The sequence below is a fragment of the Bombina bombina genome, chromosome 2 (assembly GCF_027579735.1).
Source record: "Bombina bombina isolate aBomBom1 chromosome 2, aBomBom1.pri, whole genome shotgun sequence".
Lineage (NCBI taxonomy): Eukaryota > Metazoa > Chordata > Amphibia > Anura > Bombinatoridae > Bombina > Bombina bombina.
In genome coordinates this window covers 169686385-169700557 of record NC_069500.1, presented here as the reverse complement: position 1 = coordinate 169700557, position 14173 = coordinate 169686385, and the positions used below count along the sequence as shown (strand labels likewise).

Genomic DNA, 14173 nt, shown 5'->3' with positions numbered 1-14173 from the left:
TAAATCTTTCTGGTAACAGGCTTCCTAGCCTGGATCAGGGTATCAATAACCGACTCAGAAAAACCACGCTTTGATAAAATCAAGCGTTCAATTTCCAAGCAGTCAGTTTCAGAGAAGTTAGATTTTGATGTTTGAATGGACCCTGTATCAGAAGGTCCTGTCTCAGAGGTAGAGACCAAGGTGGACAGGATGACATGTCCACTAGATCTGCATACCAAGTCCTGCGTGGCCATGCAGGCGCTATTAGAATCACAGATGCTCTCTCTTGTTTGATTTTCGCAATCAATCGAGGAAGCAGCGGGAAGGGTGGAAACACATAAGCCATCCCGAAGTTCCAAGGTGCTGTCAAAGCATCTATCAGAACCGCTCCCGGATCCCTGGATCTGGACCCGTAGTGAGGAAGTTTGGCGTTCTGGCGAGACGCCATGAGATCTATCTCTGGTTTGCCCCAACGTCGAAGTATTTGGGCAAAAATCTCCGGATGAAGTTCCCACTCTCCCGGATGAAAAGTTTGGCGACTCAAGAAATCCGCCTCCCAGTTCTCCACTCCCGGGATGTGGATTGCTGACAGGTGGCAAGAGTGAGACTCTGCCCAGCGAATTATCTTTGATACTTCCATCATTGCTAGGGAGCTTCTTGTCCCTCCCTGATGGTTGATGTAAGCTACAGTCGTGATATTGTCCGACTGAAACCTGATGAACCCCTGAGTTGTTAATTGGGGCCAAGCTAGAAGGGCATTGAGAACTGCCCTCAATTCCAGAATGTTTATTGGAAGGAGACTCTCCTCCTGATTCCATAATCCCTGAGTCTTCAGAGAATTCCAGACAGCGCCCCAACCTAGCAGGCTGGCGTCTGTTGTTACGATTGTCCAGTCTGGCCTGCTGAATGGCATCCCCCTGGACAGGTGTGGCCGATAAAGCCACCATAGAAGAGAATTTCTGGTCTCTTGATTCAGATTCAGGGTAGGGGACAAATCTGAGTAATCCCCATTCCACTGACTTAGCATGCACAATTGCAGCGGTCTGAGGTGTAGGCGTGCAAAAGGTACTATGTCCATTGCCGCTACCATTAAGCCGATCACCTCCATGCATTGAGCTACTGACGGGTGTTGAATGGAATGAAGGACACGGCATGCATCCTGAAGCCTTGTTAACCTGTCTTCTGTCAGGTAAATCTTCATTTCTACAGAATCTATAAGAGTCCCCAAGAATGGAACTCTTGTGAGAGGAAAAAGAGAACTTTTCTTTTCGTTCACTTTCCATCCATGCGACCTTAGAAATGCCAGAACTAACTCTGTATGAGACTTGGCAGTTTGAAAGCTTGAAGCTTGTATTAGAATGTCGTCTAGGTACGGAGCTACCGAAATCCCTCGCGGTCTTAGTACCGCCAGAAGGGCACCCAGAACCTTTGTGAAGATTCTTGGGGCCGTAGCCAATCCGAATGGAAGAGCTACAAACTGGTAGTGCCTGTCTAGGAAGGCAAACCGTAGATACCGTTGATGATCTTTGTGAATCGGTATGTGAAGGTAAGCATCTTTTAAATCCACTGTGGTCATGTACTGACCCTTTTGGATCATAGGTAAGATTGTCCGAATAGTTTCCATTTTGAACGATGGAACTCTTAGGAATTTGTTTAGAATCTTTAAATCTAAGATTGGCCTGAAAGTTCCCTCTTTTTTGGGAACCACAAACAGGTTTGAGTAGAACCCTTGTCCTTGTTCCGACCGCGGAACTGGATGGATCACTCCAATTAATAACAGATCTTGTACACAGCGTAGAAACGCTTCTTTCTTTATCTGGTTTGTTGACAACCTTGACAGATGAAATCTCCCTTTTGGGGGAGATAATTTGAAGTCTAGAAGGTATCCCTGAGATATGATCTCCAGCGCCCAGGGATCCTGAACATCTCTTGCCCAGGCCTGAGCGAAGAGAGAAAGTCTGCCCCCCACTAGATCCGGTCCCGGATCGGGGGCTCTCGGTTCATGCTGTCTTTGGGGCAGCAGCAGGTTTCCTGGCCTGTTTGCCCTTATTCCAGGACTGGTTAGGTTTCCAGCCTTGCCTGTAACGAGCAACAGCTCCTTCCTGTTTTGGTGCAGTGGAGGTTGACGCTGCTCCAGGTTTGAAATTCCGAAAGGGACGAAAATTAGACTGTCTAGCCTTAGCTTTGGCTTTGTCTTGAGGTAGGGCGTGGCCCTTACCTCCTGTAATGTCAGCGATAATTTCTTTCAACCCGGGCCCAAATAAAGACTGCCCCTTGAAAGGTATATTAAGTAATTTAGACTTAGAAGTAACATCAGCTGACCAGGATTTTAGCCACAGTGCTCTACGTGCCTGTATGGCGAATCCAGAGTTCTTAGCCGTTAGTTTGGTTAAATGTACTACGGCCTCCGAAATGAATGAATTGGCTAGTTTAAGGACTCTAAGCCTGTCCATAATGTCGTCTAGCGTAAATGAACTAAGGTTCTCTTCCAGAGACTCAATCCAAAATGCTGCCGCAGCCGTAATCGGCGCGATACATGCAAGGGGTTGCAATATAAAACCTTGTTGAACAAACATTTTCTTAAGGTAACCCTCTAATTTTTTATCCATTGGATCTGAAAAAGCACAGCTATCCTCCACCGGGATAGTGGTACGCTTAGCTAAAGTAGAAACTGCTCCCTCCACCTTAGGGACCGTTTGCCATAAGTCCCGAGTAGTGGCGTCTATTGGAAACATCTTTCTAAATATTGGAGGGGGTGAGAACGGCACACCGGGTCTATCCCACTCCTTAGTAACAATTTCAGTTAATCTCTTAGGTATAGGAAAAACGTCAGTACTCGCCGGTACCGCAAAGTATTTATCCAACCTACACAGTTTCTCTGGTATTGCAATGGTGTTACAATCATTGAGAGCTGCTAAGACCTCCCCTAGTAATGCACGGAGGTTCTCCAATTTAAATTTAAAATTTGAAATATCTGAATCCAATCTGTTTGGATCAGAACCGTCACCCACAGAATGAAGCTCTCCGTCCTCATGCTCTGCAAGCTGTGACGCAGTATCAGACATGGCCCTAGTATTGTCAGCGCACTCTGTTCTCACCCCAGAGTGATCACGCTTGCCTCTTAGTTCTGGTAATTTAGACAAAACTTCAGTCATAACAGTAGCCATATCATGTAATGTTATCTGTAATGGCCGCCCAGATGTATTAGGCGCCATAATATCACGCACCTCCCGGGCGGGAGATGCAGGTACTGCCGCGTGAGGCGAGTTAGTCGGCATAACTCTCCCCTCGCAGTTTGGTGAAATTTGTTCACATTGTACAGATTGACTTTTATTTAAAGTAGCATCAATACAGTTAGTACATAAATTTCTATTGGGCTCCACCTTGGCATTGGAACAAATGACACAGATATTCTCTGAGTCAGACATGTTTAACACACTAGCAATAACTTGCAACCTGGTTATAATCTTTTTTAGCAAAAACGTACTGTGCCTCAAAGAGGTACTTAAACGATTAAATGACAGTTGAGATAATGAACTGAAACAGTTATAGCATCAAGTTTAAAATAACACAACTTTTAGCAAAGGTTTGTTCCCATTAGTAAATAACTAAATTTGACATAAAAAATTATAGAGTAACGTTTTTATTCACAGTCAATAAAAATTCTCACAGCTCTGCTGAGAGAATGTACCTCCCTTCAAAGAAGTTTGAAGACCCCTGAGATCTGTCAGTGAACCGGATCATGCAGGAAATATAATAGTAGCTGACTGGAATTTTTTGATGCGTAGCAAAAGAGCGCCAAAAACGGCCCCTCCCTCTCACACACAGCAGTGAGGAGAAACGAAACTGTCACAATTTAAAGCAGACAACTGCCAAGTGGAAAATAATGCCCAAACATTTATTTACTCAGTACCTCAGCAATGTAAACGATTCTACATTCCAGCAAAAACGTTTAACATGACAATATTTATTAAAAGGATTAGTGACCTTTAACAGAGTAGTTCCGGTGAAAAACCATTCCCAGAATACTGAAGTGTATACATACATGTCATTATAACGGTATAGCAGGATTTTTTCATCAATTCCATTCAGAAAATAAAAACTGCTACATACCTCAATGCAGATTCATCTGCCCGCTGTCCCCTGATCTGAAGCCTTTACCTCCCTCAGATGGCCGAGAACAGCAATATGATCTTAACTACTCCGGTTAAAATCATAGTAAAAAACTCTGGTAGATTCTTCTTCAAACTCTGCCAGAGAAGTAATAACACGCTCCGGTGCTATTGTAAAATAACAAACTTTTGATTGAAGTCATAAAAACTAAGTATAATCACCGTAGTCCTCTCACACATCCTATCTAGTCGTTGGGTGCAAGAGAATGACTGGGACTGACGTAGAGGGGAGGAGCTATATCAGCTCTGCTGGGTGAATCCTCTTGCATTTCCTGTTGGGGAGGAGTTATATCCCAGAAGTAATGATGACCCGTGGACTGATCGCACATAACAGAAGAAACAACCAATCATAGACAAATTGTATAATAAAGGTCTTCAGCTTTCTAAAGCCGAAGACATACTAGCTGCATTTAATGAATATTACCAGGAATTATATTCATTTAAAACAAGTGATACGCATACATCTGATGACTTTTGGAGAGATATCACGTATCCTACTGTCACATCAGAAATGGCTGATAGCCTCAATGTCCCTATTTCCATAGAAGAAATAGAGAAAGTAATATCCAAGCTTGCCTCAAATAAAGCAGCAGGTCCAGATGGCTTGCCTAGTGAATTCTATAAGATCCTGATTGGTGAAGCCACCCCACATCTTTGCACGCTCTTTAACAGCTTCTTTATTAGTGGTAAAATGATCCCCTCTTCATTTACCAATTCTTACACAACTTTGATATTAAAAGGCGGAAAAAACCCTGAATACAAGGAATCCTACAGACCAATTGCACTGTTAAATTCAGATTACAAAATTCTTACTGCAATTCTAGCATCTAGACTTCAAAGACCCCTCTCAGAAATTATACATACGGATCAAGCAGGTTTTCTAAATAACCGCAACTCAGCCTCAAAAATTAGGGAAGCCCTATTGGTGACAGAATATTTTGAGGTACTATCTAATTTAACTAGCGGGGGGGAGGACATACCTGACCTTGCTATTATTTCCTTAGATGCTGAAAAAGCCTTTGATTCAATATTTTACGAACATATCAAAACATCGTTAAGACAATTTGGCATCAGAGGTAATTTTCTTGAATTTATCGAAAATCTATATAAACACCCATCTACAAGATTGATAGTGAATAACAACATTTCCCCCTCTATCTTGTTAGGTAGAGGAACAAGGCAGGGCTGTCCTCTTTCTCCGCTCTTATTTAATATTTCCATTGAACCTCTAGCAATTAAAATACGCCATCATTTGGATGGTATAAAAATTTGTAACTGCGAAATAAAAATCGGTCTGTATGCTGATGATCTGCTGCTTTATTTGGCTAACACCAAACTGAACTTACCAAAACTTTTTCAGATCTTGGAACAATTTGGTACATTCTCTGGATACAAAGTAAATATGACAAAATCAGAGATAGTGTGGCTCAGGAAAAATAAAACTTCAATATTAGAAACTCCTTTTCGCCAAGTAAAAGATTCTTTTAAATATCTAGGGATTCATATTCCGACAAGGTCCGTAGATCTCTATACATTGAATATACCCCCAGTAGTAAAAATGATCAAAGAAAAGCTTTTGTTATGGCAAAATCTCCCAATATCACTTTCTGGAAGGATTGCCCTTTTTAAAATGGCTCTTCTTCCAAAACTTTTATATATACTTCAAAATACACCAATAATTCTATTAGGTAAGGATATACGTTCAATCAATACTTCACTTATACAGTTCTTATGGCAGAATAAGAGGTCAAAGATATCTCTTATGAAACTTTCAATACCAAGAAAGGATGGTGGTCTTGCCTTACCAGACATAAGGCTATATAACCTCTCCTTTCTGGCTCGTGTCGTAACAGACTGGATCTCATCTAATAACTATGTCTTGAATAATTATCTCGAGACCAGTGTCTACTACCCATATTCTCTATCTGCATTAATACACTTAGTACCTAAAGAAATCCCCTCAGAAATTAAACGATTTAAAACAATTCTTAACCCACTTAAAGCTTGGCACAAGATAGTAACCTTTCTTTCAATTAATAATAGTGCTACCTGTCTTTTGCCTATAATAGGTAACCCTATTTTTCAATCAGGATTGCATTCCGAAGTCTTTAGGAAATGGCATAATCGGGGGTTAACCAAGGTATACCAAATAATTGATAAAGAGAGAAAATATATCAAAACATTCCAGGAATTAAAAAGAGATTTTGATTTGCCCAATAAAGACTTCTTTGCGTATTTGCAATTAAGGCATTTTGCACAGGACCTAGTTAAGAAAGCTGGTTGGGAATGGGGACTAGGTAAACTCGATGATTGGCTTGCTCTAACAAGAAATGGTCATATGTCAATTGCACCATGTTATCACCTTCTGGGTACAAATAAAGGAGAACCGGTACTGGCAAAGATTGCCCTCTACTGGAATACAGCAATCCCTCAGAGTAATATTGAGTCTAAAACTATTCAATTGTCAATTAAAAAAATTGCACAAGTAACGCTCTCTGCAACTTGGAGGGAGGCACATGTTAAGCTCCTTCATGGGGCATATTTTACCCCCGAGAGAGGTTTCAAATGTGTGAATGTAGGGTTTAATAAATGTCCTAAATGTTCGTATCAGGCAGCTGATTTAATACATATGTTTTGGTATTGTCCAAAGATTAAAAATCTCTGGGCTAGGCTCGAATACTGGCTAAAAAAGGTGCTTAAGATAGGCTATGTCTCTTTGACAATATATCAGATAATACTCTGCCTTAAGGAAGAGCCTGGTAAGCAAACTGATGAAAAAATAATAATCTCCGCTATTCTTGCTACCAGGTATTTAATCTGTAAGAAGTGGAAAAGTCATGCAATGCCAAGCATTACTGAAATTAAAAACTGCATGAAAAAACAATGCATTTTAGACCAGAGAAACGCGGATATAAATAATGAACAAGACATTAAAAGGTTCTTTGATAAATGGGCTGCCTTCTTAAAAATCTTTCCGGCTGCAGAAATAGATTATATAATCTTCCCCTTTAGAAATACAGAAATTGTTCTATTAGGGAACTGGTAAAGCTTCAGGAGGAAGAAAGTGATGGTAATTTTTTTTTTGTTTGTTTTTGTTTGTTTTTTTTTGTTTTGTTTTTTTGTTATGTTTTCTCTTCGCATGGGGGGGGGGGGGGGGAACAAGGGGGGGGTTATACTGAAAATCAAAAACTCCAAGCATTGTAGGAAAATAAAATGTTTGTGTTCATTAATGTGATGATTAGCCTAAATTTAACTACATGTATAAATGAACATAGTACTATGTTGTCAAATTTATTGTATCTTTTGATTATGCCATGTTTTCAAAATGGTTGATATTGTTTTTGGACAGTGACTTGGATTATAAATAAAACAATTAAAAAAAAAAAATATTGTTTGACCAACGTTAGAACTTATGTATGAATGTTGAATAGTCTGAGAAGCACAGCACCAGCTGTACTAGATCACTTACTACAGTGTTTAACTGATAATATTAAAAATCTCACAGCCTGGGTTGTGCCAGACTTAGCCTAACCGTTAACATAGTTCGTATACATATGACTAATGTAAGAACGATTGAATGAGCATTAAATTGCGGGAGATCTGCAGCACTTGTCACACTTATTCTCGGTGTATGATGAATTAGAAATTCGATCTGGGTTGTGCCAGACATAGTTTAATAAATTTTTACCAACAATATAAACAGTGCTATCGATAAGATTATTATCAAAATTAATCTATAGTCTGGGTTGTGCCAGATTTATTGTAACAATTATAGATATTGAAAAACAGACGGCGCAGAGTGCCACAAAGTGAGCGATACCTGTTTACACAGTACTTGGGCTATGTTAGACAGTACAAACTGTGAAGCTATAATGGTAACAGAGTTAACCAGCTATTGACCACAGGAGTATTATACCCTCATATTAATGAAAGCAGGGAATAACTTACTTGATGATATTCGAGCATCTAACTCTTATATAGTTCAGCCTGTATCTAATCAATTGAACTATTAACAAAATTCATTCAATAATATTGTCTATCCAACTGCAGAACTGTTGTATGAACATTCAATAGCCTGTGAAGCACAGCACTTGCTGTATGAACGTATGTTTGGACCACTAACTACAGTATTTAACTGGTAATATTAATCAATATACAGCCTGGGTTGTGCCAGACTTAGCTTAACCGTTAACATAGTTCTTACATACATCCATAAATATGTTTAATGAATGTAAGAATGACTGAATGAGTGCTTAACTGCGGGAGACCAACAGCACTTGGAATACTGATTCTGTGTGAACGACTAATTGGAAATCTATTCCGGGGTGTGCCAGACTTAGTTTAAATTGTACCAACCACACAAGAAGTGCCATAGAACATACTGTTACTAAACTAACTTTTGAATCGGGGCCTAGCCAGATAGAATTCATTAATTACTGATACTGATTATCAGACGGCTCATAGCGCCGTATAGTCAGCAATACCTACTTATACACCACTTGGGTGACGTTAGATAGTATAAACTGAGTAGCTATAACTGTGATAGAAGTAATTAGCTACTTTATATATAAGTATTTTACCCTTATATTATTGGAAGTAGAAGAGAACTCACTTAATATCAGTAACCTTACTGCTAACCTGGGCAACGCCTGATTTAGTCTACAGTATAACCACAACTTCTTTATCAACCTCAGTACAAGAACCCAGTAAACCTGTTAATATCACTAATACTTTAAATATAAGCTGTACTAATAAGCTGTTAGATACTAATCGAACTCAGCTCATATTACGTCTAATTCAGCTTAATCCTATAACTGAAACTAGAATTGAATACATATGCCAAATAATGGCAATAATGGTTGGAATGTTAGCTTAAATTAACTTTGTGATTTTCGTGGCACTAGTCTGATTGATTAACGAATTATATTATCACACACAAAGTTGAGGTCGAAATAAGACTTCTTTCAATAAATGGACACAATCCTTGAATGAATGACAAATAAATATCATGATATAATAATATTGGCAATATATCGATATTAGTTCTCAGATCATTATTTACCCTGACTACGAATTTAATCCCAGCTTGCTTGCAGTAAGCGAGTGAACAAATATAAACTAGCGAGTATTATTGGTCATATTTCAGATCACTTATCACTGTGATACTATACAGGCCTAATCATTAATTACAGTGATCAGACCTAACATTTATTACACTGATAAATTGTTTGTGAAATAACCTATCTAGGTTTTTTAATTTTTATAATAAAGGTTATATTTTAACAATCCTGTTTGGGGTATTCCGTCCTTTAGTTCAGGGCCCAGAGTGCTAGAAGTGCTAGAAGTGCATACTTTGGGAACTGTGGTATCCTATATATCCAGTTTCTGTTGTGGCTAGATTAATATTTATGCACAAGCACCATTTCCTCCTAACAATCTAAGGTTGAATAACATAGAATTTTCTATACATACACATATATATTACCAGAGGAAAAGCCCGAGTGGTGCCACTGTTCATTTGGTGTGATAAAATCAGGATCTGTTTCCTGTTGCGCTAAACTTTCCAACCAAAAAGTTGATGCAGCTGCAACATCAGCCATAGAAATGGCAGGCCTGAGAATATAGCCAGAATATAAATAAGCTTTCCTTAGATAAGATTCAAGTTTTCTATCTAAATGGTCTTTAAAGGAAGTACTATCTTCCATAGGGTTTGGCAAGAGTAGAGATAGCCCCATCAACTTTGGGGATTTTTTTCCCAAAACTCCAATCTAATTGCTGGCAAGGGATACATTTTTTATTTTATTTTATAAAAGCTTTATTAGTTGAACGTGCTCATACATACATAGTTATACAATTCACGAATACAGCCATATATTTAACACGTATAACATTAGAGCTTCAGAGTTTATATAAATGCTAATTGCTCTGCAACATAAGTTGTGTTTGTTCAACGTTCTTAGAAGAATAATACATTTTTAATAACAATAAAACATATTTCTATAGTAATCTTACATTGAATATCTTGGTAGATCAGTCATGTCCATAACAGTTTATATTCATGGTAGCATACTGCTGTACCTTGACTCATAGAACAGGAGTAAATGAGAGACATAACTGATCCACCTAGTGGTAGGTTATAGAGATAGTTTAGGAAAATAGTAAAGTAGAAGATAGAAGAGGGGGGAGGGCGGGAGCGAAAGAAAAAAAGAAAAGAAAAAGGGGGGTGGGGCATGTAATAGGTGAAGGTATATTAATGGGGAGTGGGATTATGAGGATATCAATGCGTTTGGCCAAAGTCAACCCTCCACCATCCTGTGATACTAAAGGACCTTTCTCTGGACAATGATCTATCTAATATAAAGTTTTGCCCTCCCAGAGTAGTGACATATATTCATGCGTGGTGAGTTTTCCTATTTTGAGGTAGTGATATCTCTCTAGACTGAGTAGTTCCCTGACTCCAGTCCTCCACTCCTCTATGCTTGGGACCTGTGGTGATTTCCAATGTCTCAGGACTAATCCCTTAGCACAATTCAGCATCAGTATAAATAGTCTCATTCTGGCTTCCTCAGTTATTTTGGGTAGGTTATGAAACAGCAAGTAGTGCGGTTCAGGGGGTATATAATGACGGTCAAAAGTCTACTGCATTCCAAAAACATGTCCTCCCAAAATGGGCGTATAAGCGGGCATGCCCACCATATATGCATCAGTGTTAGGGATACAACTTTTTAAACCTAGCAGAAGGAATAAAAGAAGTACCAGGCCTATTCCATTCCTTTGAAATCATATCAGAAATAGCATCAGGAACTGGAAAAACCTCTGGAGTAACCACAGGAGGTTTATAAACAGAATTTAAACGTTTACTAGTTTTAATATCAAGAGGATTAGTTTCCTCAATATCCAAAGAAATCAACACCTCTTTTAACAAAGGAACAAATATACTCCATCTTTAAGAGATAAATAGATTTGTCAGTGTCAATCTCTGAGGTAGGATCTTCTGAATCCGATAGATCATCAGAGGAGGATAAAACAGTATGTTGTAGGTCATTTGAAATTTGATCAACTTTATGAGAAGTTTTAAAAGACCTTTTACGTTTATTAGAAGGCGGAATAGCAGACAAAGCCTTCTGAATCGCATCAGCAATACAATCTTTTATATTCACAGGGATATCATGTACATCAGATGTTGAGGGAACAACAGGCATTGTACTAGTACTGATGGATACATTCTCTGCATGTAAAAGTTTATCACAACATCTGTTACATGCTACCGCTGGAGATATAATCTCTACTAATTTACAACAGATACACTTATCTTTAGTAGAACTTATCAAGCAGCAGGAATCCAACAGTGGTTTCTGAGACAGGATCAGATTGAGACATCTTGCAAATGTAAGAGAAAAAACAATATATAAAGCAAAATGATCAATTTCCTTATATGGCAGTTTCAGGAATGGGAAAAAAATGCAAACAGCATAGCCCTTTGAGCATAGAGAAAGGCAAGAGTCATATACGAAGTGGGGTTTTAATAAATAAATTATTTGGCGCCAAGTATGACGCGCAATGCAAAATTAAATTTTTAGGCGCTAACAACATCCGGAAATGAAGCAACTCGTGTCATAGCAGACGCAACCTTGTGCAAGGACCCTGGCGTCAACTAAGACGTTGGAAATGGTGAACTTGCGTCAACGAACATACCTTCGTGCCAAAAATATTCTCGCGCCATGAATGACGCAAAAAAAATAACTGACTCATGGCAAATATAAGTACAATACATATATTTAGAACTTTACATTAATACATAAAGTGCCAAACCATAGCTGAGTGTCTTAAGTAAGTGTCTTAAGTAATGAAAACATACTTACTGAAAGACACCCATCCACATATAGCAGATAGCCAAACCAGTACTGAAACAGTTATCAGTAGAGGTAATGGAATATGAGAGCACATCGTCGATCTGAAAAGGGAGGTAGGAGATGAATCTCTACGACCGATAACAGAGAACCTATGAAAAGATTTCCCGCAAGAAAAACCATAGAATTCAATAGGTGATACTCCCTTTCACATCCCTCTGACATTCACTGTACGAATCAGGCTTCAAAAAGCTGAGAAGCGCATATCACAGAAGAAAATCAAGCACAAACTTACTTCACCACCTCTATAGGAGGCAAAGCTTGTAAAATTGAATTGTGGGTGTGGTGAGGGGTGTATTTATAGGCATTCTGAGGTTTGGGAAACTTTGCCCCTCCCAGGTAGGATTGTATACCCCATACGTCACTAGCTCATGGACTCTTGCCAATTACATGAACTAAATTGCACTTTTTTTTCTCTAAGAAACTTTACTGAGAGTAACAAATCCAACTTTGTAATAAGAAAGTGAAAAATATAATGTCTGCCATAACTCATCAAAGAATAAAGTAAAAACTCACATCATCACCAGGCCTGAATGGATTTCCTCTTCCACCAACACCTCCTGATATACTAAATCCAAGCTCAGGGTCTTTCACAAGTCGTACACGGATCTACAAAACACAGTGGAAATGTTATTCAAAAGATGTCACTTGGGGGGGGGAGAAATATTAGACAACTACTAAACACTAGATTATAGGTGTCCGACATCTATTCCTCAAGGGATGCAGATAGAATCAAAGGATTACTCAGCATGAGGAACAATGAATGACTCACTTGTACTCAAACAGGGAGAATTGTAAAACCCTGATTTTCTCTTCCATCTACACACAAACACAGATGTTTACCATTTAAGTTATTATGATTTAGATAACAGGGTTTTTATTAAATAGAATGAAAACTCAAAATTGAAATACGCTGGAATGTATTTCAGTTTTACATCTAAGCATTTTTGCAGTATACTTCCATTAGCAAAAAATGTTTCTAGTAAAAGTTATTACAGTTTAAGCAGCATACCCACATATGTTATATACAAAAGAATCTGGTGTTGACGAGTGAAACGTCATTGAAGACTTAATTTGTTATAAAAACATAATTTATGTAAGAACTTACCTGATAAATTCATTTCTTTCATATTAGCAAGAGTCCATGAGCTAGTGACGTATGGGATATACATTCCTACCAGGAGGGGCAAAGTTTCCCAAACCTCAAAATGCCTATAAATACACCCCTCACCACACCCACAATTCAGTTTAACGAATAGCCAAGAAGTGGGGTGATAAAAAAGTGCGAAAGCATATAAAATAAGGAATTGGAATAATTGTGCTTTATACAAAATCATAACCACCACAAAAAAAGGGCGGGCCTCATGGACTCTTGCTAATATGAAAGAAATGAATTTATCAGGTAAGTTCTTACATAAATTATGTTTTCTTTCATGTAATTAGCAAGAGTCCATGAGCTAGTGACGTATGGGATAATGACTACCCAAGAAGTGGATCTTTCCACACAAGAGTCACTAGAGAGGGAGGGATAAAATAAAGACAGCCAATTCCTGCTGAAAATAATCCACACCCAAAATAAAGTTTAACGAAAAACATAAGCAGAAGATTCAAACTGAAACCGCTGCCTGAAGTACTTTTCTACCAAAAACTGCTTCAGAAGAAGAAAATACATCAAAATGGTAGAATTTAGTAAAAGTATGCAAAGAGGACCAAGTCGCTGCTTTGCAGATCTGGTCAACCGAAGCTTCATTCCTAAACGCCCAGGAAGTAGAAACTGACCTAGTAGAATGAGCTGTAATTCTCTGAGGCGGAGTTTTACCCGACTCAACATAGGCAAGATGAATTAAAGATTTCAACCAAGATGCCAAAGAAATGGCAGAAGCTTTCTGGCCTTTTCTAGAACCGGAAAAGATAACAAATAGACTAGAAGTCTTACGAAAAGATTTCGTAGCTTCAACATAATATTTCAAAGCTCTAACAACATCCAAAGAATGCAACGATTTCTCCTTAGAATTCTTAGGATTAGGACATAATGAAGGAACCACAATTTCTCTACTAATGTTGTTGGAATTCACAACTTTAGGTAAAAATTCAAAAGTTCGCAACACCGCC

At 38.6% G+C, this 14173-nt stretch overlaps 1 protein-coding gene across 1 annotated transcript in view; it reads right to left on the bottom strand.

The window, feature by feature from the left end:
• Positions 1–14173, bottom strand: part of ERBIN (erbb2 interacting protein) — a gene marked incomplete in the record, with an annotated part of 752109 nt that overhangs the window by 36171 nt on the left and 701765 nt on the right. Inside the window, 1 exon segment of the mRNA XM_053701342.1 lies at positions 12578–12670. Within this exon segment, the coding sequence (XP_053557317.1) occupies positions 12578–12670 (93 nt within the window).